General features: G+C 51.2%; 5 protein-coding genes and 1 pseudogene across 5 annotated transcripts; 1 reads left to right on the plus strand and 5 right to left on the minus strand.

Moving 5' to 3' along the window:
* Position 1: 1 nt before the first annotated feature.
* On the minus strand, positions 2-1861 carry LOC9661502 (pentatricopeptide repeat-containing protein DOT4, chloroplastic). The gene is made up of 2 exons (XM_002982599.2): positions 1222-1861; positions 2-1098 (listed from the first exon to the last, which is right to left on the minus strand). The coding sequence occupies exons 1-2, from the start codon at positions 1859-1861 to the stop codon at positions 2-4; spliced, it is 1737 nt and encodes a 578-aa protein (XP_002982645.2).
* Positions 1862-2458: 597 nt separating this feature from the next.
* LOC9661503 (probable CCR4-associated factor 1 homolog 6) lies at positions 2459-3876 on the plus strand. The gene has a single exon (XM_002982454.2). The coding sequence runs from the start codon at positions 2837-2839 to the stop codon at positions 3698-3700; it is 864 nt and encodes a 287-aa protein (XP_002982500.1). The 5' UTR covers positions 2459-2836; the 3' UTR covers positions 3701-3876.
* A 4121-nt stretch (positions 3877-7997) lies between these two features.
* On the minus strand, positions 7998-8895 carry LOC9661252 (pentatricopeptide repeat-containing protein At4g33170). Its single transcript, XM_024687576.1, has 2 exons — positions 8095-8895; positions 7998-8041 (listed from the first exon to the last, which is right to left on the minus strand). The coding sequence occupies exon 1, from the start codon at positions 8893-8895 to the stop codon at positions 8098-8100; it is 798 nt and encodes a 265-aa protein (XP_024543344.1). The 3' UTR covers positions 7998-8041; positions 8095-8097.
* Positions 8896-10414: 1519 nt separating this feature from the next.
* LOC9661504 (GDSL esterase/lipase At1g71691) lies at positions 10415-12345 on the minus strand. The gene is made up of 4 exons (XM_024687577.1): positions 12298-12345; positions 11891-12044; positions 11724-11806; positions 10415-10507 (listed from the first exon to the last, which is right to left on the minus strand). Exons 1-4 carry the CDS (start codon positions 12343-12345, stop codon positions 10415-10417), a joined length of 378 nt encoding a protein of 125 aa, XP_024543345.1.
* A 573-nt stretch (positions 12346-12918) lies between these two features.
* LOC112350775 lies at positions 12919-13736 on the minus strand (annotated as a pseudogene).
* Positions 13737-16741: 3005 nt separating this feature from the next.
* LOC9661254 (pentatricopeptide repeat-containing protein At3g09040, mitochondrial) lies at positions 16742-19836 on the minus strand. The gene is made up of 2 exons (XM_024687578.1): positions 16846-19836; positions 16742-16785 (listed from the first exon to the last, which is right to left on the minus strand). The coding sequence occupies exon 1, from the start codon at positions 19834-19836 to the stop codon at positions 16849-16851; it is 2988 nt and encodes a 995-aa protein (XP_024543346.1). The 3' UTR covers positions 16742-16785; positions 16846-16848.
* Between the last annotated feature and the right edge of the window lie 10 nt (positions 19837-19846).

The following is a 19846-nucleotide window of genomic DNA, read 5'->3' on the forward strand; positions in this document are numbered from 1 at the left end:
CTCACCCGAGGTGGCGCTTGATCAAGCTCATCACGTCCCACTCCTTCTCCGCGAGAGCTCCAAGCATGAGGATGGACTGCGCACCTTCACCGCCCGGCTCGAGCTCGCCCACCATCTCCGCGGCGTGCTCCGCCCGCTCTACGTCGCCATGTATCCGGCACCCGCTCAGCAGCGTCATCCAGCCCGTGACGCACGGCTCGAACGGCATCGTCTCCACGAGCTCCTCGGCGTCCTGGAGCCAGCCGCAGCGTCCCAGCAGGTCCACCAGGCACATATAGTGCTCCCACAGCAGCTCCACCTCGCGGTGGTGATCCACAAACTCCACGAAGTAGCCGCGACCATCCTCCACTCGCCCGGCGTGGCTGGCACCGATGACGAGCCCGATGAGCGTGATGCTGCTGGGGTCCGTCCCGTCCAGCACCATCTCGCGGTACACCGCCACGGCACTGCCCAGATGCCCGAGCTGCGCATACGCCGCCACCATCGAGTTCCAGCACACCAAGTCCCTGTGCCGGAGCTCGTCGAAAACTCTCCTCGCGTCGTCCAGGCAGCTACACTTCGCGTACATGTGGATGAGCGCCGAGCACACCACGGCGGCGCCGCTCCACTCCTCCGCCACCACCCTGGCGTGGATCCGCCGCCCTTCCGCCAGATCCCCCAGCGCGGCACACGCCGAGAGCGCGTTGGCGTGCGTGATGCAGTTGGGCTTCACCGCCGGGGAGGATGACTCCATCGCCTTGTAGAGATCGAGAGCTTGGAGATGGTGGCCGCCGTGCGCGTACGCCGCCACCATGGTGCTCCAGCTGATGACGCTCCTGCGACGCATCCCATCGAAGAGCTTCCGGGCCTCGACAATGGATCCACAGCGAGCGTACATGTTGAGCAGCGTGTTGTCCAGCGCTACGTCGCTGTGGAAGCCGCTCTTGAGGATCTGGAGGTGGAGCGCGCGCCCGGCGTCGATCGCCGCTGGACCGATGGCCGCGCACGCCGCCGCCACTGACGAGTACGTGAAGGCGTCCGGGCGGATGCCCCGCCGCTCCATCTCGCGGAAGAGATCCAAGGCCCGGCGAGCGTACAAATGCCCGTTCTGGGCATTTGCTGCGAGCATGGCGTTCCAGGCCACCACGTCTCGATCGGGCATCTTGTCAAAGATCTCTCTGGCCTCCTCGGGTTCTTTGCATTTTCCATACATGTTGATCAGCGCGGTGTGGACGATCACACTGGAAGTCGCCACCCTCGCGTGGATCTTCCGCCCGGCGGCAAGATCCCCGAGGTTGGCACAAATGCCGATCACGGTGGCCACGAGCACGTCGTCGATCTCCACGCCGGTGGCGGACATCTGCTCGTAGAGATCCAGCGCCGCGCGGTTGCGCCCGTTCTGGGCGTGCGCTGCCAGCACGATGCTCCAGGTGAACTTGTTGCGCTCGGGCATGGCGTCGAAGAGGGCGCGGCCGGATTCCAGCGCGCCCAGCTTGCCATACATGTGGATGAGGAGATTGGCGAGGAAGACGTTGCTGCCCAGTCCCAGCTGCTGGATCAATCGGTGCGCCCCGATCCCGCTGCCCAGATCCCTCTCAGCTACACACCTGCGCAACACGGCGGCCATTTGGGCGATCGAGGCGTCGCTGCTCTTGAGCTCCTCCAGCCACGCCTGGAGGCCAGAGCTGGATGAGCTCTCTGCGATGGCGCTGGCGCTGGCCATGGGCGATGGTGGCTTGCTCCATTTTTTGGGGCGCTCGCGCTCGTCGACGCTGCCCTTGCGCGAGTAGCTCCCGCCAAAGAGGATCTCCTGCTCCGCGTCCTGCAAGGCGCCGATGGATTTGCGCTGGAGGGGCGAGCTGCGGGAGGCGAGCCTTCGCATAAGTGACGGCCGAATATTCCCCAAAATATTGACAGAATATGTTAGTCAACGCCACCGGCCAGTCAACAAAAGTCAGACGAATACTCGTAGCGACCAACTGCTGTCAATGAGCTTTGACTAAGAGAATCCGGAACCGCTGCCGGAATATCCTTTAGTCAACGCCGCCGGCTGGTCAAAGAAAGTCAGCGCATCTTGGACCAACAATCACGTTTGTTTTGTCTACACTATATATAATTTGTGCGTGGGCGGTGCATGGTTGGAAGCCGCGGGTTGGAAATCACAAAGAAATGTGTACGGACAAACAGAGGAGGAGGTGTGGCTTTTGGTCATGGGTGGCCCAAGGGCCGGCAAATCGCAGAAAGACATCCCGGGTACGATCCCGGGCAGGGCACCAGGCTGTCACGCGTGGACGCGAGGGCCGCTCTCCAATCCACTGGAATTTCTCGTGCCGGACGCCAGCGCGTCTATCAAATCGGGCTGTTGCCACGTGGGGCCCCTCCAGCCGCCGGATGCGCGTATCCGACGGCCGCGGGCCGGACTCCAAATGGGCTCCTCAAACTGGTTAACTGATTTCTCAGTGGCGAGAATAAGTATCAGGGCGTGCGGGCGAGGGTTTCGTCTGGGCGCGTTGGGAGAGGAGAGGGCGAGGGAGGAAAGAGGGTCCTGGGAATCGATCGAGCGAGGCCGTGAGAGATCCAGGGCGGCGGCGCGCGCGCGTGATTCCTCCGGGGCCGGCGGTAAGCCCCCTCTGGCCGATTTCTCCCCGCGGGTTAGGGTTCGTGCGTGGTCTCATGTTGGATAGCTGGCCACGGGCTTTAGAAGGCTTAGATCGCGTGAGCAGAGGCTACAGGAGAGGGCGTGGTTCTTGGCGCTCCAAGCTAAAGCGACCCATCTGGAATCGCCGGGAGAGATAGAGGAGATAGAGATAGAGATAGAATTTGTGGCAGCACACACACACACACAAGGGGGAGATAGATGTCAAAATTTCCAAAGGGTGGGTCTCTCCGCATCAGGGACGTGTGGGCGAGCAACCTGGAGGAGGAGATTTCGTTCATCCGGAGCATCGTGGATGAGTTCCCGCTGCTGGCCATGGACACGGAGTTCCCGGGCGTGGTGGTGAGGCCGGTGGGTAACTTCCGGAGCTGCGCAGAGTATAACTACCAGACCCTCCGCGAGAACGTCAACATGCTCAAGCTCATCCAGCTGGGCCTCACCTTCTGCGACGCGGACGGCAACCTCCCGCGCTGCAACACCGGCGAGTACTGCGTGTGGCAATTCAACTTCCGCGAGTTCAACATCCGGGAGGACGTTTGCGCCCAGGACTCGATCGACCTCCTGTGCCACAGCGGCATCGACTTTGCCAAGAACGAGGAGCAGGGCGTGGACTCGAGGCTGTTTGGGGAGCTGCTCATGTCCTCGGGGGTGGTGCTCAACGACGACATCCAGTGGATCACCTTCCACAGCGGCTACGACTTCGGCTACCTCCTCAAGCTGCTCACTTGCCAGCCACTGCCGGCGTGCGAGGCCGACTTCTTCAACCTCATGCGCCTCTACTTCCCGGTCTTCTTCGACATCAAGTACATGATGAAGTTCCATGACAGCCTCCACGGCGGCCTCAACCGGCTGGCGGAGCTGGTCGACGTTGCGCGCATCGGGCCGTGCCACCAGGCGGGGTCGGACAGCCTGCTCACGTCCGAGGTCTACCGCCGGCTCAAGGACAGGTACTTCCTGGAATCCATGGCCAAGTTCACGGGAGTGCTCTACGGGCTGGGATCGGACAATGCCGACGCTGCTGCTGCTGCTGCTGCCGCCGCCGCCGCAGCCGCTGCTGCGATCTAACTAGCGGCGGAGTTGCGTGATCTATGGAAGCGACGAGAAGATCCAACAACAAGACTCTCTACACTAATGTCTGCTGCTGCTCTGTACACTTGACAGTATGGACAAAGTCCGACATTTTTCTTATACTTATCACTGCTACAATCATCTCAATGCTACATAGTCTTTATTCTTATTTCCTCCCCACCATGATTTCACATGGTTTGTTTTCTTCGTCCTTTTCTGATTCGTCCTTTTCTTGTGGCTGGTTTTTTTTTCTTTTTCTTTTTTTCTTTTATGGTTTTTCTTTTGCTATGGTTGACTTCTCACCCAGTCGAAGTGGTCTCCAGTAAATAGAAGTTGTAGCTTTTAAGAGGATTCTTGAGATTGTATTTTTTGGGATGAACTCTCTCTTCTTCCTCATTTAAGTACTGATGCTTTCTCTTCAAGCTTTTACCATTGCTCATGTCCATTTCTCTCTTCTCATGAACTTTGTGACTGGTTTCTTCCATGGTTGCTGTACTAGTAAATTTTGGAGGCGGCTCACAATCGATGACTTTGGAGACCAAGTCCATGAGATCTATGAAGTCCCGCAACTCATTTAAAACTTGTGCTACTGGAATGCAACCATCCTTCTGATTCGCCATACCTCACAGATACAACCCATGGTGGAAGGTCAACTCTTTTGTATTCCTGGAGCAGAAAAGGGTCATAAATCATGGAATTTCCAAAACCTTCCCTTTAGAAAAAGGTTTAAGTGATCCTGCTACATGGAATGCATAAAACCTGTCATATTTGCAATCCTGGCGTCCATTCCCGCCTATCTAGTAAGAGAGAACAAGGATGGCTTTGAAAGACTTCTGCAAGACTCTAACGTTAGCCCTTACTGCTGCCTCTAACCTCTTGGAGATACCAGAACTGGATGCTTTCTGTGACTTGTTAAGCTCCTGCGTGGAAAGCTGTTGGCATTGCTCACCCAGAAGCCCGTGATGGAGGTTGACTGAAGCTCTATAAACAAATTGCTAGGTTAAAGACCAGCTGCTTGCTGGGATAAGTTTGTAGGGGCCAGTGCCACTAAAGATGATAGAGTTTGTGGAACTATCCTCCAAGTCTCGCCCCGTCAACTTTTGGGTTGTGTGTGAAGCTTGAGTTGTTGCGTTGAGATCAGTAGGTGACGCTGGTTTGGAGACGAAAGTGTCGATTACAGAATTTCAGACCAAGCCAGCAGCGAGGAGAGAGGATGTTGCCAGTGCTGCTTGGCTCCCACGACCTTCTGGAGTTCATCCCTCTAGTTGAAATTCAAGGACATCACAGCCTGGTGCTTTCTTGAAAGTTTTGATGCGGGACATGGTGAGATGGTGATTCGGAGAGAGAGATGAATTTGATTTGATCAGGAGGGCCGACTGTGCTGCTGTTCCATGGCTTCCCCGAGACGTGGTATACATGGAGGTTCCAACTCAAGCTGCTGGCGGACGCTGGATTCCACGCTGTTGCTCCAGAGTTGCGAGGCTTTGGGCTCACCGAGTGTCCGAAGGATTCATCCGGCAAGTTAAAGCTCTCGCCTCTGGGTCTCCTGGGAGACATTGTGCGCTTGGAGGAATTGGCATGGCTATAGAGGGAGCCCAAGAGAAAGTATCTTATCACGACTAACTGCATTTTGGAGCTGGACCAAGCGGTGGAGGAGCTTGAGCAGCAGCAGGGCGAACGAATCCATCGCTATTCCATTGAGTATAGAATAGGGAAGAACAAGTTTGTGGAAAACCTCGGAAAGACAATGTTTTCGCATTGACGGTGATTTATGAAAAACAAAAAAGTTTAATTGGCTCTGGATTCGAACCTGTGACCTTGCTAATATATTTCTTCATGTTCCCACCCAAATTAAACATTAATAGCCTCTTAACGTATCTGCTATTTTCGCAGGCCAGCTTCCTAGCTCTAGTCATCCTTTTTGCTGCTCGTCAAACACAAGAAAGAAATCATTCTCTTCTCAATGGAAAGATCTTACTGGTACATTCTTCAAGCTGTTCTCGGACATGATCACGAGCTAAGTTTCAGAAGAATCCAAAGCCATGGCAAAGAAAGTGGTCTGGCATCGGCTGGTGCAAGGAATAATCGCGAGCAACTAGCCGACGGACTCTTTGGAATTGTTTTGGCGGATGCTGACTGTGATTTTTGTTGCAGAAAACTCTGTTTGCACCATTGCCGATGCGTTCTATCCAAGATCGCATTAAGACTGGATTTCAATTTCTTCCACATGATGATTATCATGATCATTCTTTGGATTGTGTTCTTCAGAAGGAGCATTGAAGTTTTCCTTCCTCTTTAACTTTATGTTTGTTGTAATGCTTCGTTTGGGCACTAAAGTTGTGGATTTAAGCTTTTTAAAGAGCGCATTCTTCTAGGGCTGCACAGATCGATCGGCTATGGACAAGTGTGTTGCGAGCGTGCTACTGGTGGTGGTGGAAAGTGTCCCACTGGACCAAGACCTGTGCGTCGCCCTCGGCAGGCTCTACGTCGCCCAAAAGGACTGGTTCCCGGACGACGAGGCCATCCTCGCCATCATCCAGAGCGCGCCACCACTGCACACTTTTGGTGAGTTCCACCAGCTTACGGGCCAGAAGTTCCATCGCCAGCTCGCCCGGAGGCTCGCGGATCACGGCCACATAGCGGAGGCCTTGAGCATGCTGGACGAGAGATGCGACGAGCCGACGTTCACGCAGACTCTCCTCCACTACCACCCGTACTACCCTCTCTCGATTCTCGTTCGTTATCGTCACGTCGCCACCATGACAGCGCTGGGCTACCCGCGGGACTTCAGGCTCTTCGAGATCCCCCTTGAGATTGCGTCATATAGTACATGTCAATCGCTGGAGATGTGCAACGCTGTGAAGATGCTCTTCCGGCAAATGCTGGAGGAGCACCCGAGCAGGGCACTTGGTCGCAATGTGTATAAGGGTTTGGTCTGCTATTACACTTCCGATGACTTCAGCTTCTTCCACCTCGTCCTCGCCGAAGCAAAGGCGAAGAACGCCAACATACCGGTGCATGAGATTACGCTACTTCGGCACTTCCAGCATGACCATGTTTACGGCTACGAGGCAAAAGTTGACGCGGTGCTAGATCTGCACCCCATACCCGAGGAGGCATACCAGAAGCTCTTCGAATTAACCCCGGATCTGAAAGATGCCCTCTCGCTGTTGAAGCGCGCCAAGCTCGCGGGCGTGCGCCTCGACCCCAGCGAAAAGGTGGCGGCCAGCGTCGCCCAGGATTCGCTTGATGTCTATGCCATGGATCTGCTCAAGGAATCGGGGCTTCTGAGCGACGCTGCCATAGCCGGATTGGCAAACAGGGAGAATCGCCAGGCCATACTCAAGGTGGTGCTCAGGAACAAAAGGTGGTGCGCTTTCCCACAAAGTATCGAGGCCATGCTATGTGAGGGCCCAAAGGTGTGGGCGTGGCTCTCGCGGGTCATGGTCAGCAAAAAGTCAAGTCAAGAGGTGGTCAAGCAGCTGCTGCGGCGGGGCCTCGTGGCCACTGCGCTGGAGCTCCTCAGTGGGAGGTGTGACGAGGGCACGTTTACCATGGTGTTGCTAGAGGCGGTAAAAATGCAGCAAAGTGAAACCATGGTAAAGAGGATTCGTAAGAAACAGGCCATGATGAAGAGCTTGGGTTACAAATGTAAGCTTAGGTTGAAGAAAGGCAAGTTTGAGCTCCAAGCGTGATTTATCTCTTCACAGTTGCAAGTATGACTACATTAAAATTCAAAACCATTGTCTACATTTGTTTAGATAGTTTAACATTTTTATTAGATACTACATGCTTTACAATTAGAATATTTAAAGATTTTGGTTGGATAACCATTGCCGTGATTGATTGTTCTACGGGATGTTGTCACTCAGTGGCACTGGTACATAGAGCAAAGGGTGGCAGTGTGCTGCTCGTGTGCCCTGAGATTATACTTCTTGGGCACTATTTTAGTCAGCCGAGGTTTCTTCGATATCCCATCCAAAAGCTTGTAATCCTCCTCCTCCAAGTTTTTCGCATCGCCCACATCTGCTTCTCTTTTCTTCTTGGGCAGTTCCTCCACAAGAGGAAAACTTGACTTGCCCTGGATCTCCTCCCCTGTTGTTCTCGTTTCCTTGCCAGAATCTCCTGGAAGCGACTCGTAGAGCAACTTGGACACCACATCCATGAGATCCATCAAATCCCTGGTGCGGATGGGTAGCCTCTCTGCCGATCGTCGCAGCTCGCTCAAGACTTGCTCCACTGGAACATACCCATCCTTGTGATTCGCCATATGTATGCTTTGAGGCCTTTGATGACCTCGCAATCCTTTTTATACTCCGGGGAAAAGGGTCGTACATCCTGGAATGTGCCGAAAAAGTTTCCTTTAGAAAAATAGGAAAACCTTTAAGTACCTTTCAAGTGATATCCTGCGACTTGGAGTGCCTGGAATACCAAAACCCGAGCCTGCTTTTCATCTTTGCAACCTCTGGTGCCGCGTAGATGTTGGAGAGCATCACGTACGACGACGATGTCTCCGGGTTCCTCTTCATGGCCTCCTGCGACACCCGCTTCCCGCGCTCCAAATCCCCATGCATCTGGCACGAGTTGAGCAGTGACAGCCATGGAACTCCACCCGCCTGTGGAAACCTCTTGAGAAACTCCTCGGCCTCCTCCAGCCTTCCCAGCCGGCCCAGCATATCCGTCATGCAGCTGAAGTGCTCGTCCTCCCACTCGATCCCCCTGTCCGTCTTGAGCGACACGAACTGCTTCCAGGCCTCGTCCAGCAGCCCCGCGTGTGCGCACGCAAACAGCACTCCGGTGTAAGTCACGCCGTTCGGCTCCACGCCGTCCAAGTTCATGAGCTCGTACAGCTCCAGCCCCTGCTTCCCCTCCCCATTTTGAGCATACGCCACGATCATTGCGTTCCACGAGACCAGGTTGCTCAAGTCGGAGCCGTCGAAGATCTTCCGTGCTTCGTCCAGGCTCCCGCACTTGCCATACATGCTGACGAGTGCTGTGGAGACGAGCGCTCCGTTCTCCAGGCCGGCTCTCACTATCCTGTCATGGACGGGCCTTCCTTCCACTAGAGACTGCATGTCACAGGTAACGTAGGTGATCTCGTCGGGCTCAACTCCGTCTGGCTCCATTCGCTGGCAGAGTCTGATGGCTTCGCTGTGCCCATGCTGAATGGGTTGTGTTGCCAAGCTGATCATTGTCGTTATCCCATTGCTCGGTGCAACGTTGGTTGGCATATCACGTGTTGATGGATATTAGCACCATTGGCAATGTTAACAGTGGAGAGACGTGCATGAGGAAGAAGAACTTTCTATGTATTCAACTGTGACATGTACATAGAATTACTGCACGTGGGCATAACTACATGCCACATCATCTCTACCTCTAACACTCCTACTCGTGATCAAGTGACTGATTAAAGCTTGAATCTAAGCTTGAATCGTGCGTAGCTAATTTGAGATGATGAGCATGGAGAGTTGATGAAAAAAGCATATGAAAAAATCATCAATCAACTACCCAAAACTTGGTTTTTGGTCTTGGACTTGTTTGCACACTTTTTGCTCTTTGCTATGGCTTCAATCTTGCCATTAGCATGTAGTCTTGGTTGTGAATTGCCAGATTCCCACTTCTAAGGCACTTGAATCTCTATAAACATCCTTTCCACTTAGAGGAAATGAAGCAAACAGGAACAATTAGTTCTTGGATCTTGACCTCTAATTCTTTGATATGGGTTGTTGAAAATTTTCAATCTCCCACTACTTTTGTGTTTTGCTTGTTGCTGCTTGCTGCTTAATGCCTCTGCATGGCTTGGTTGATGCAATGCATCAAGCATCTAGTGCATCCCACAAAAGTTTCAAGCATTGCAAAAGGAATTGCAATTAAAAGGCTCATCCTCCTCCTCCATCACTGGCCTCCTGCCCAGTAAGTGCCATGCCCAGGATCAAGGAGTCAATTGCTCCAATACCATGTTAGCAGCAGAGGGATGTGCAACTTTCTGTGTATCCAACTGTAACATATACATGGAATTATTGCCACGTGGGCATAATTACATGCCACATCATCTCTACCTCTAACAAACAAGACATGTTTGCTAGTGCTATCATTCTACTTGGTTTTATATTTTGTGCTTAATTCTATTTCATTCTACAGGCCTGACTATGGCACATATTTGCTACAGACAACACTTTCCTAGTGTGTACGATGAATACAGTAAGTTCCGATTTCCAAATGTTTGCAAACGTAGATTCTTATCGTGGCATCTCCAGGCTTTTCTCCATATCCCGAGAGATGCGCTCCGGCCGACTGGCCACCACCACGAGCCAACAGTAGCGTTGGAGATCTAGAGAACGGGAGAGATGTGGAGATCTCCAGATTATAGCTGCGACTGTGATGGGTGTATACTCTGCTGGTATGCGTTTAGGTGTACGGGTTCATGGTGACATGCATTATGATAATGTGATGGTCAGAGGCATCAGCGAGAATGGCAAAGCTGATGTTCGTTTTCTCCACTTCGATTGGGCTGCTCAAGAGCTGGATGGGGTTTATCCGCCTTTCCGATCCTGTTGGAGCTGGAGTCGTGATGCGGCAGGAGCACAATGTTGTGCTGCTATCACTCAGGAAGGATCAGCAGATCACATTATCAACTTTTTTTTTTGAGCCCAAGCACTCTCGCTTGGTTGTAAAAGCAGTGACATGACATGCACACTTTGCGTCACCTCAGAATTCTCTTCCTTGGGGTGGGGCTTGCCGCTGCTGGATCAAAGATTCCAAATGCCACCAGAAGCGAAGTAAAAGCTTCTCCAACTTCTCCTGTAGCGCTTTCCTAAAGCAAAAGCTTTTATCCTGACAGGACTTTTTCAAACAAGATTCTGGTATATGGGCATATGCAGTGATCTAAGTTGTTTAAAAAGTCTGGTTGGATTGATAATATGAACAAGAATTTATAGTCTGATTGCATTGCTTGATTCGTGGTTGTATACAAAGCTCGCAGATTAGTCATTTTTCTATAATGCCCTGTTGTAGAATTTTCTTCAAATAAAGCCTCACTATATACTTCAGGAAACAGGAGGATATAGAGACAATTGTTATTCTTCTCAGCTTAGATTCAAATAAGAATAGAATTCAATATTTATTTCAATATCAAAAGTAACCAAGTAACTTCATAAGCATCTCATTATGATGATGCTAATTCACTAATGCTGATGGGAGAAACATCACCTGAAGTAGCACCAGTCCACCATCGATGAGCAGCCATACTATTAAATGCATCAGTTTGGTGAATACCATCCCAAAAGGCATACTTTGTTCTATCTTGACAAAGCCTAGCTCCAGAATTGCAATTCAAAGTATGGGATCCTTGTGGACAACAAGCACTGGTTGAATCAATGAATCCTGTTTATTCCCAAAATATAAAATGTTAGATTGGTTAATTAAAACTAAAGCTTACCATAAGATTGTGGATTGTTGTGAACATCTACCATTAATCCGTAAAAATTAGTCATCACAAATTGAGCATCTTTATGAGAATTTCTTAAATTCTCAAGAGCTGATTGTAACATATTATTATATATTTGAGCTCCTTGCTGTGCAACAGATGCACATTGTCCTCCAACCACATTCAATGGAATGCATCCAACAGCACTTAATCCAACTATAACAAATTTTCTAGCACCCAAATTATATAATGTCTGAAATCAAATAAAAATTATAAAATCAAAAATAAAATTGAAAATACTAATAATAATATTTACCTGAAGTTCATTAACAAAAGTATTAATAATGGTTTGCTCATCAGATTGTGAAATCCTCCTTGTTCTTTGATACATATTATTAATATCATTGTTTCCTGAGCAAATATAAAAAATAGATTTTGCGACAAGAGTAGATGCATTAGATGATCCAATCATTTGAACCATTTTTTGTTTCAAACTCCTAAAGTCATCAATTTGACTTGCAAGAGCTTGTCCTCCTCCCTTTAAAATCACAAAATTATAAAGTCAAAATCAATAAAATTAATAATGTTTACCGTATGAGTTTGTGAAAGGATTCCAGAACCAGCAGAACCAAAATTTGCACCTTGAAGAATATTATTTCCAGCTTGGAAATAAGCTGGTGGTAATGGTAATCCCAAATGTAATGCTAAAAAACAGAATTATAAAATAACATTCAACTATAAAAACAGCAAACACTTACCAATATATTCAACAAGCAAACGACCATTACAAAATCGACTTGCTTGACCTCCAGGAAAATCAACACCATAAGGATAACCAACATGAGCATTATCACCCGCATCTACTAGAGAATCCCCAAATGCAAATAAAGCTGGGACAGATGAATTCATTTGCTGAGAAAACACCCTCAAACCAGAAAACATAGCAAACACAACAAAGAAAAGAAAGAAAAGAAATGCAGAAGTTGCCATGTTGCTAAGTGTAAAGAACAATATTTTGTGAGACGAACCCTTCAGTTTTTATACCACAAAATGTTATAATCTTAGCGATCTATTCCAAGTAAAGAGATATTATATACACGATTACATATTATTCCTATTAACTTTTTAAAGCAAAATTTTTTATCCTACGGTTAAAAGGAAACACCTTTTTACGCAGCAGTATAAAAAGGGGTCGCACTCCTGTAACCCTCATCATCAAATGGCGAATCGCTACGTTTCAGTGGAGCACGTCCTCGCGCTGCTGCAAAACTCGGCGGAGATGCTACCCATCGGCGCCAAGGATTTGGAAAAGCTCATGGACGTGGTGGCCAACATGCTCCCCAGCAAGAGCAAGGATTTTGTGGGAGCTCCAGCCAGCGTCGTCGAGAACAAGCGACTCGATGGCGCCGCTCAAAGCTTGAAGAGGAAGGCCTTGGACTTGGAGGACTTGGACAAGGACGATTACGCGCTGCTGGAAGAGGCCAGCGCTGAAAGCTTGAAGAGGAAGGCCTTGGAGGAGGAGGAGGCGAGCACCAAGTTCACAGAATCGAGAGCTTGCAAAAGGTATAACCTCAGGAAGAAGAACAAGAAGCAGCACACGAGCGTTTGCCAGGAGTTTTTCTTGTGCAAGTGCCACTGAGTAGATCTCGCAGTGTAAAGATATCTTGAATCGAGAGAAACTTGGAGAGTTTACCCCACGATCAAACATCTTTCGTCTTTCTTGTCAGAGATCTAGCGAAAAAAAGTCTTAAAACCTTGTGCGACTTTCCAGGAGAAACCTAAGCGCTTACTTTCTATAGAACTCGGCCAGGTAGTCGAGCGCCTCGGAGTTGTTCCTGCAAACTCTCCACAGCGCCTTCACTTCTCCCTCGCCCACAGTCCCCCACTCTCTGCACGTAGCCAGGAACTCCAGCAAGTGATAGTAGAATCCATCATAGTTTATCAGCAGGAACGGCACTGGGAAGCTGGAGCCGATCCGCCGCAGCTGGATCAAAGTCAGCACCTCGAGATCTCGTCCATGCTTCCAACGCTGCCGGGCAAAGCCAGGAACGCGGTGCGATCGGACGGAGCGTTACGTACTCCCGCATCAACCAGGCCGTGCTTTCGCGCCGAGAAGAATCTAATTGCAAGGATGGTATTCCCCTGCAGGTGAGATAAGTTCCCGAGACCATGTAAGGATGTCTCAAAGTGTTCGTCCACACACCGCCCTCGTTGTGGATTCTAAATACTCCCACCGGCTTCCCGGCCTCGAGAGCTCCTTTGGTGGCAGCGTCCATTAATCCTGGGCCAGCTCCACACCAGGACGTGCAGTCGAGCAGCAAAGCAACCTGGGAGGAACTCGAAGAACTTACAATCTTGCCATGATCTTAGAAACCATGCTTTTCTCACCTCTCGCCCGAGCTTCATGGCTTGAAGGAAGTGAGGATGGTATGGCTTGGACACGGGCTCTGGAAGGCGAGATCTCGATGACAAATGCATCGCCCAAGTCGGGCAATCAGGCACTGTGCTGTTCGAAGAGCTCTCCAACTTACATTCAAGAGTTTGAGAGCCGGAGCAGCGCAGACGAGGTAACTCTTCCAGAGCTCGAGCGAGAGAGCTTGACATTGCTTGTTTGTGCTGATCTTGAGCTGCTATGATCTCGTGCAGAAGCTTGGCTGTGGAGCCGTGAATAATCCTCCTTGAAGAAAGAAGAGAACTCTCAAACTCGTCAAGAAACTCTGAAACCCGTGATGGAGGCTCTATGAACAAATTGCTGGGTTAAAGAGCACAAACTCTAAGCCAGCGCCCTCTTTAGTTCCCAGCAAGCAGCTGGAATTATTCTCCAAGTCTCCAAGAAAAACTCATAAGGCGACTACAAAGCCAGGACCCGCCAACTTTTGGGTTGTGTGTGAAGCTTGAGTTGTTGCGTTGAGGCTGGTCTAGAGAGGACACAGTTTGGTGAAGAAGTGTCGATTAAAGAATTTCGGGCCACTTGAGCACTGAAAGTTTTGATGCGGGACATGGTGAGATGGTAGTTGGGAGGAGAGAGATGATTTTGCGACAATGATTTGATCAGGAGGGCCGACTGTGCTGCTGCTCCATGGCTTCCCCGAGACGTGGTATACATGGAGGTTCCAGCTCAAGGCGCTGGCGGACGCTGGATTCCACGCTGTTGCTCCAGACTTGCGAGGCTTTGGGCTCACCGGGTGTCCCAAGAATTCATCCGGAGAAATCTTATCACGACTAACTGCATTTTGGAGCTGGTTGGAGAAGCTTGAGCAGCAGCAGGGCGATGCCACATTCCGCTGGATTGGTGCTCTGGAAGCGGGCAAAACGAATCCATCAGTATGGAATTTTGATGAAAAACTAAAAATTTTAATCGGTTTTCTGGCTGTGGATTTCGAACCTGTGACCTTGCCAATAAACTACTTTATTCTAGCCAGATATCCGGCCAACAGGAAACTAAACATTAATAGCTTCTTAACGTATCTGCTATTTTGACATTAAGGGTTTTGAAATTCTCGTCTCAGATTCTACTGGTGATCGCGAGCTAAGGTTCAGAAGCGTCCACAAAGAAAGTGGTCTGGCATGGACTGGTGCAAGGAATAATCACAATCCAGCAGATTCAGTCTCTTTGGATTTGTTTTGGCAGATGTTGATTGTGATTTTTGTTGCAGCAAACTCTGTTTGCACCAATGCCGATGTGTTCTACCAAAGATCGCGTTAAGACTGGATTTCAATTTCTTCCAGGAGCTGGTAAATAGCACGATGATGAGAATGACGAGGCCATCCGCGCCACCACTGCACACTTTTGGTGAGTTCCACCAGCTTACGGGCCAGAAGTTCCATCGCCAGCTCGCCCGGAGGCTTGCGGATCACGGTCACATAGCAGAGGCCTTGTGCATGCTGGACGAGAGATGCAACGAGCCGACGCTCACGCAAACTCTTCTCCACCACCCGTACTACCCTCTCTAGATTCTCATTCGTTATCGTCACATTGCCACCCTTCACTCCCCACCCATCATCCTACAGGTAAGAAAGTCCTTCCTCTTTCTGGGACTTTCAGAAAGTCCTCCCAAATAGCTTTTAGCTATTTGGGACTTCAGGTCCGAGTTCCCCCTTGAGATTGCATACTACATGTCAATCATTGGAAATGTGCAACGCTGTGAAGATGCTCTTCCGGCAAATGCTGGAGGAGCACCCGAGCAGGGCACTTGGTCACAATGTGTACGAGGGTTTGGTCTGCTATTACACTTCTGATGACTTCCACCTCGTCCATGCCGAAGCAAAGGCGAAGAACGCCGACATACCAGTGTACAAGATTACACTATTTGGGCACAGCATGACCATGTTTATGGCTACGAGGCAAAAGTTGACGCGGTGCTAGATCTGCACCCCATACCCGAGGAGGCATACCAGAAGCTCTTCGAATTAACCCCGGATCTGAAAGATGCCCTCTCGCTGTTGAAGCGCGCCAAGCTCGCGGGCGTGCGCCTCGACCCCAGCGAAAAGGTGGCGGCCAGCGTCGCCCAGGATTCGCTTGATGTCTATGCCATGGATCTGCTCAAGGAATCGGGGCTTCTGAGCGACGCTGCCATAGCCGGATTGGCAAACGGGAAGAATCGCCAGGTCATACTCAAGGTGGTGCTCAGGAACAAAAGGTGGTGCGCTTTCCCACAGAGTATCGAGGCCATGCTACGTGAGGGCCCAAAGATGTGGGCGTGGCTCATGGTCACCCATGGTCAGCAAAAAGTCAAGTCAAGAGGTGGTCAAGCAGCTGCTGCGGCGGGGCCTCGTGGCCACTGCGCCGGAGCTCCTCAGTGGGAGGTGTGACGAGGGCACGTTTACCATGGTGCTGCTAGAGGCGGTAAAAATGCAGCAAAGGGAAACCATGGTAAAGAGGATTCGTAAGAAACAGGCCATGATGAAGAGCTTGGGTTACAAATGTAAGCTCAGGTGAAGAAAGGCAAGTTTGAGCTCCAAGCGTGATTTATCTCGTCACAGTTGCAAGTATGACCACATTAGAATTCAAAATCATTGTCTACATTGTTTAGATTATTTAACATTTTTTATTAGCCTTTATATGTGAAATAGCCTACAATACAATGTGTTTTCTAGCTATGCTTTACAATAAAATATTAAAATGCCCTAGAATATTTGGATAACCATTGCCGTGATTGATTGGATGTTGTCACTCAGTGGCACTGGTACATAGAGCAAAGGGTGGCAGTGTGCTGCTCGTGTGCCCTGAGATTATACTTTTTGGGCACTATTTTAGTCAGCAGCCGAGGTTTCTTCGATATCCCATCCAAGAGCTTGTAATCCTCCTCCTCCTCCTCCAAGTTCTTCGTATCGCCCACATCTGCTTCTCTTTTCTTCTTGGGAAGTTTCTCCACAAGAGGAAAACTTGACTTGCCCTGGATCTCCTCCCCTGTTGTTCTCCTTTCCTTGCCAGAATCTCCTGGAAGCGACTCGTAGAGCAACTTGGACACCACATCCATGAGATCCATCAAATCCCTGGTGCGGATGGGTAGCCTCTCTGCCGATCGTCGCAGCTCGCTCAAGACTTGCTCCACTGGAACATACCCATCCTTGTGATTCGCCATATGTATGCTTTGAGACCTTTGATAACCTCGCAATCCTTTTTATACTCCGGGGAAAAGGGTCGTACATCCTGGAATGTGCCGAAAAAGTTTCCTTTAGAAAAATAGGAAAACCTTTTAAGTTTAAGTACCTTTCAAGTGATATCCTGCGACTTGGAGTGCCTGGAATACCAAAACCCGAGCCTGCTTTTCATCTTTGCAACCTCTGGTGCCGCGTAGATGTTGGAGAGCATCACGTACGACGACGATGTCTCCGGGTTCCTCTTCATGGCCTCCTGCGACACCCGCTTCCCGCGCTCCAAATCCCCATGCATCTGGCACGAGTTGAGCAGTGACAGCCATGGAACTCCACCCGCCTGTGGAAACCTCTTGAGAAACTCCTCGGCCTCCTCCAGCCTTCCCAGCCGGCCCAGCATATCCGTCATGCAGCTGAAGTGCTCGTCCTCCCACTCGATCCCCCTGTCCGTCTTGAGCGACACGAACTGCTTCCAGGCCTCGTCCAGCAGCCCCGCGTGTGCGCACGCAAACAGCACTCCGGTGTAAGTCACGCCGTTCGGCTCCACGCCGCCCAAGTTCATGAGCTCGTACAGCTCCAGCCCCTGCTTCCCCTCCCCGTTTTGAGCATACGCCACGATCATTGCGTTCCACGAGACCAGGTTGCTCAAGTCGGAGCCGTCGAAGATCTTCCGTGCTTCGTCCAGGCTCCCGCACTTGCCATACATGCTGACGAGTGCTGTGGAGACGAGCGCTCCGTTCTCCAGGCCGGCTCTCACTATCCTGTCGTGGACGGGCCTTCCTTCCGCTAGAGACTGCATGTCACCGCAAGCACCGACGATGGTAACGTAGGTGATCTCGTCGGGCTCAACTCCGTCCGGCTCCATTCTCTGGTAGAGTCTGATGGCTTCCTCGCTGTGCCCGTGCTGACCATACGCCGTTAAGAGCGTGTTCCATGTCACCACCGTTCTCGTTGTCATCCTGTCAAACACCTCCCGTGCGTTCTCCAAGTCTCCACACTTGCCATACATGTTGACGAGCGCAGTGGAGACGTAGACATCGGAGTCGGAGCCACTGGAAACTATCCTCTCGTGAATCTGTTTTCCCGTTCTTACTGCATCGATCCGGCTGCAAGCTTCCAGCACACTGATGTATGTCACGTCGTCGGACTTCAATCCTTCGAGGTCCATCTTGTGGTAGAGCTGCAACGCTTGCCTCTCGTGTCCGTTCTGCGCGTACGCTGCGATCATCGTCGTGCACGAGCACACATCTCTCGTCTCCATCTCCTCGAACACTCTGCGTGCGTGGGCGACGTCGCCAAGCTTTCCGTAGACGTTGACGAGATTGTTCCTCAGAACACCGGACGAGTGGAGGATACCACTGGCAGATATCCTGGAACGAATGGACTCGGCCTCGGAGCGCACTCCCAAACTGCAACAGGCACCAAGAACATTGACGTAAGTTACTTCGTCCGCCTTGACCCCTGCAAGGTCCATCTGTCTAAAAAGTTTCAGAGCTTCCATACCTTGGCCCTGTTGAGCATAAGCCGAGATAAGTGTCGTCCACGTAACCTCTGTCTTTAGCTGCATTCGATCAAACACGCGCCTCGCTCGCTCCAAGCTCTTGCATTTCGTGTACATGTTGACGACGGCGCTGTCAAGAACAGCGTCACCGACGTAGCCTGTAGCGGTGATTCGTGCGTGCAAGGCCTGACCATCGGTCAGGCTCTCCAATTCCGAGCAAGCGTCCAAAAGGCTCAGATACGTGACCCTGTTTTGCTTCACTCCTTCCAGCTCCATCCTTTTCTGAAGCCTCAGAACTTCATCCGGGTGACCATACTGCGCGTAAGCTCCCATGAGTGTGTTCCAAGTGATGATATTCCTGGAGCTAAGCCTGTCAAAGACTTGGCTGGCCTCGACCAGATTGCCAGATTTCCCGTACATGGTCACGATTGCGGTTCCCAAGACGGGCTGGTTCTCTACCCCGGAAGCAATCACGCATTCGTGGACCTGCTTTGCATAGCGGTCCTTACTGCAAGCTCCAGTTATGCCGACGAACGTCACGTCGTTTGGCTTGGTACCATCTAAGAGCATTTCCTGAAAGAGCTGGATCGCATCCCTGGAGCGTTCTTCCCGTGAGTAAGCGGTGATCAGCGTGTTCCACGAGGCCTCGCTCTTTAAACTCCTGTCGAAAACGTCCCTGGCTTCTTCCAGATAACCACACCTGCTGTACATGTTTACCAGCGCGTTGCCGACGATCACATCCGAGTCGAGGCCCTCGGCCGAGAGGCGGCGATGAATTCCCCTCCCTTCGGACAAATCTTCCAAGTTGGTGCACGCTCGGAGTGTGTTAATGAAGCTCACAATGTCCGGCTTTACACCCTCGCAGTCCAGCCGATGGAAAAACTCGAGCGCTTCCCTGTTGTGACCTCTCTGAGCACAGGCTCCAATGATCGCAGTCCACGCGAACAATCCTTTGCTCTCAAGCCTCTCGAAAATCTCCCTTGCCTCCTCCAGCCCCTCGCATTTGAGATACGTGCTCACCATCGTATTCCCCAGCTCCTGCTCTAAACCGCTATCTACGAGGCAAGCATGGGCCGACCTGGCTGTGTCGAGCGACGCGCACGACGAGATCAAACAGAGAAGTATCTGCCTGTCCGGTCTCAGGCCTTCCAGCAGCAATCTCCCAAACAAACCAGCCACTGCCCACTTGTGATCCCTCTCTTGAGCTGCCGCGGCGATCACCGTCCCGAAAGAGAAAGCATTCTTGTGTTCTATCTTCTCGAAAGCCTGCCTCGCATCCTCCCAGCTCCCACACTTGGCGTACATCTCCACCAGCAGATTCCCCAGGAACGTCTCCCCCTCAAACCCGTTCTTCCGGATCTGCTCGTGCACGCGCCGCCCTTCCTCGAGCGCCTGCCGATCCCTACACCGCCTGACTAAGCACGTATACCTGTACGAGCACGACGTCCCCTCCCGGAGCCTGAGGGCCTCCTCCACATCCCAGGCATTGCCGCCATCACCGGAATCCTCGTGTAGCCGCCGATGCAACACACTCCACAATCCCTCCCGCCGCCGCTGCCGCCGATTCTCCCTGCGAATGGCGCTGCCGATCGCCCAAACCCTCATAAACCCTAAA

Source organism: Selaginella moellendorffii, unplaced genomic scaffold, assembly GCF_000143415.4.
Source record: "Selaginella moellendorffii unplaced genomic scaffold, v1.0 SELMOscaffold_54, whole genome shotgun sequence".
Lineage (NCBI taxonomy): Eukaryota > Viridiplantae > Streptophyta > Lycopodiopsida > Selaginellales > Selaginellaceae > Selaginella > Selaginella moellendorffii.

Coding starts and splice junctions, on each gene's coding strand:
- LOC9661502 (XM_002982599.2), bottom strand. CDS start 1,861: ATGCGAAGGCTCGCCTCCCGCAGCTCGCCCCTCCAGCGCAAATCCATC. Junction 1,099..1,221: donor CGCGAGGGTGGCGACTTCCA/GTGTGATCGTCC, acceptor CCATGCTCGCAG/CAAATGCCCAGAACGGGCAT.
- LOC9661503 (XM_002982454.2), top strand. CDS start 2,837: ATGTCAAAATTTCCAAAGGGTGGGTCTCTCCGCATCAGGGACGTGTGG.
- LOC9661252 (XM_024687576.1), bottom strand. CDS start 8,895: ATGATCAGCTTGGCAACACAACCCATTCAGCATGGGCACAGCGAAGCC.
- LOC9661504 (XM_024687577.1), bottom strand. CDS start 12,345: ATGAGGGTTACAGGAGTGCGACCCCTTTTTATACTGCTGCGTAAAAAG. Junction 12,045..12,297: donor TTATACTGCTGCGTAAAAAG/GTGTTTCCTTTT, acceptor GTGTTTTCTCAG/CAAATGAATTCATCTGTCCC. Junction 11,807..11,890: donor TTTGCTTGTTGAATATATTG/GTAAGTGTTTGC, acceptor CATTACCACCAG/CTTATTTCCAAGCTGGAAAT.
- LOC9661254 (XM_024687578.1), bottom strand. CDS start 19,836: ATGAGGGTTTGGGCGATCGGCAGCGCCATTCGCAGGGAGAATCGGCGG.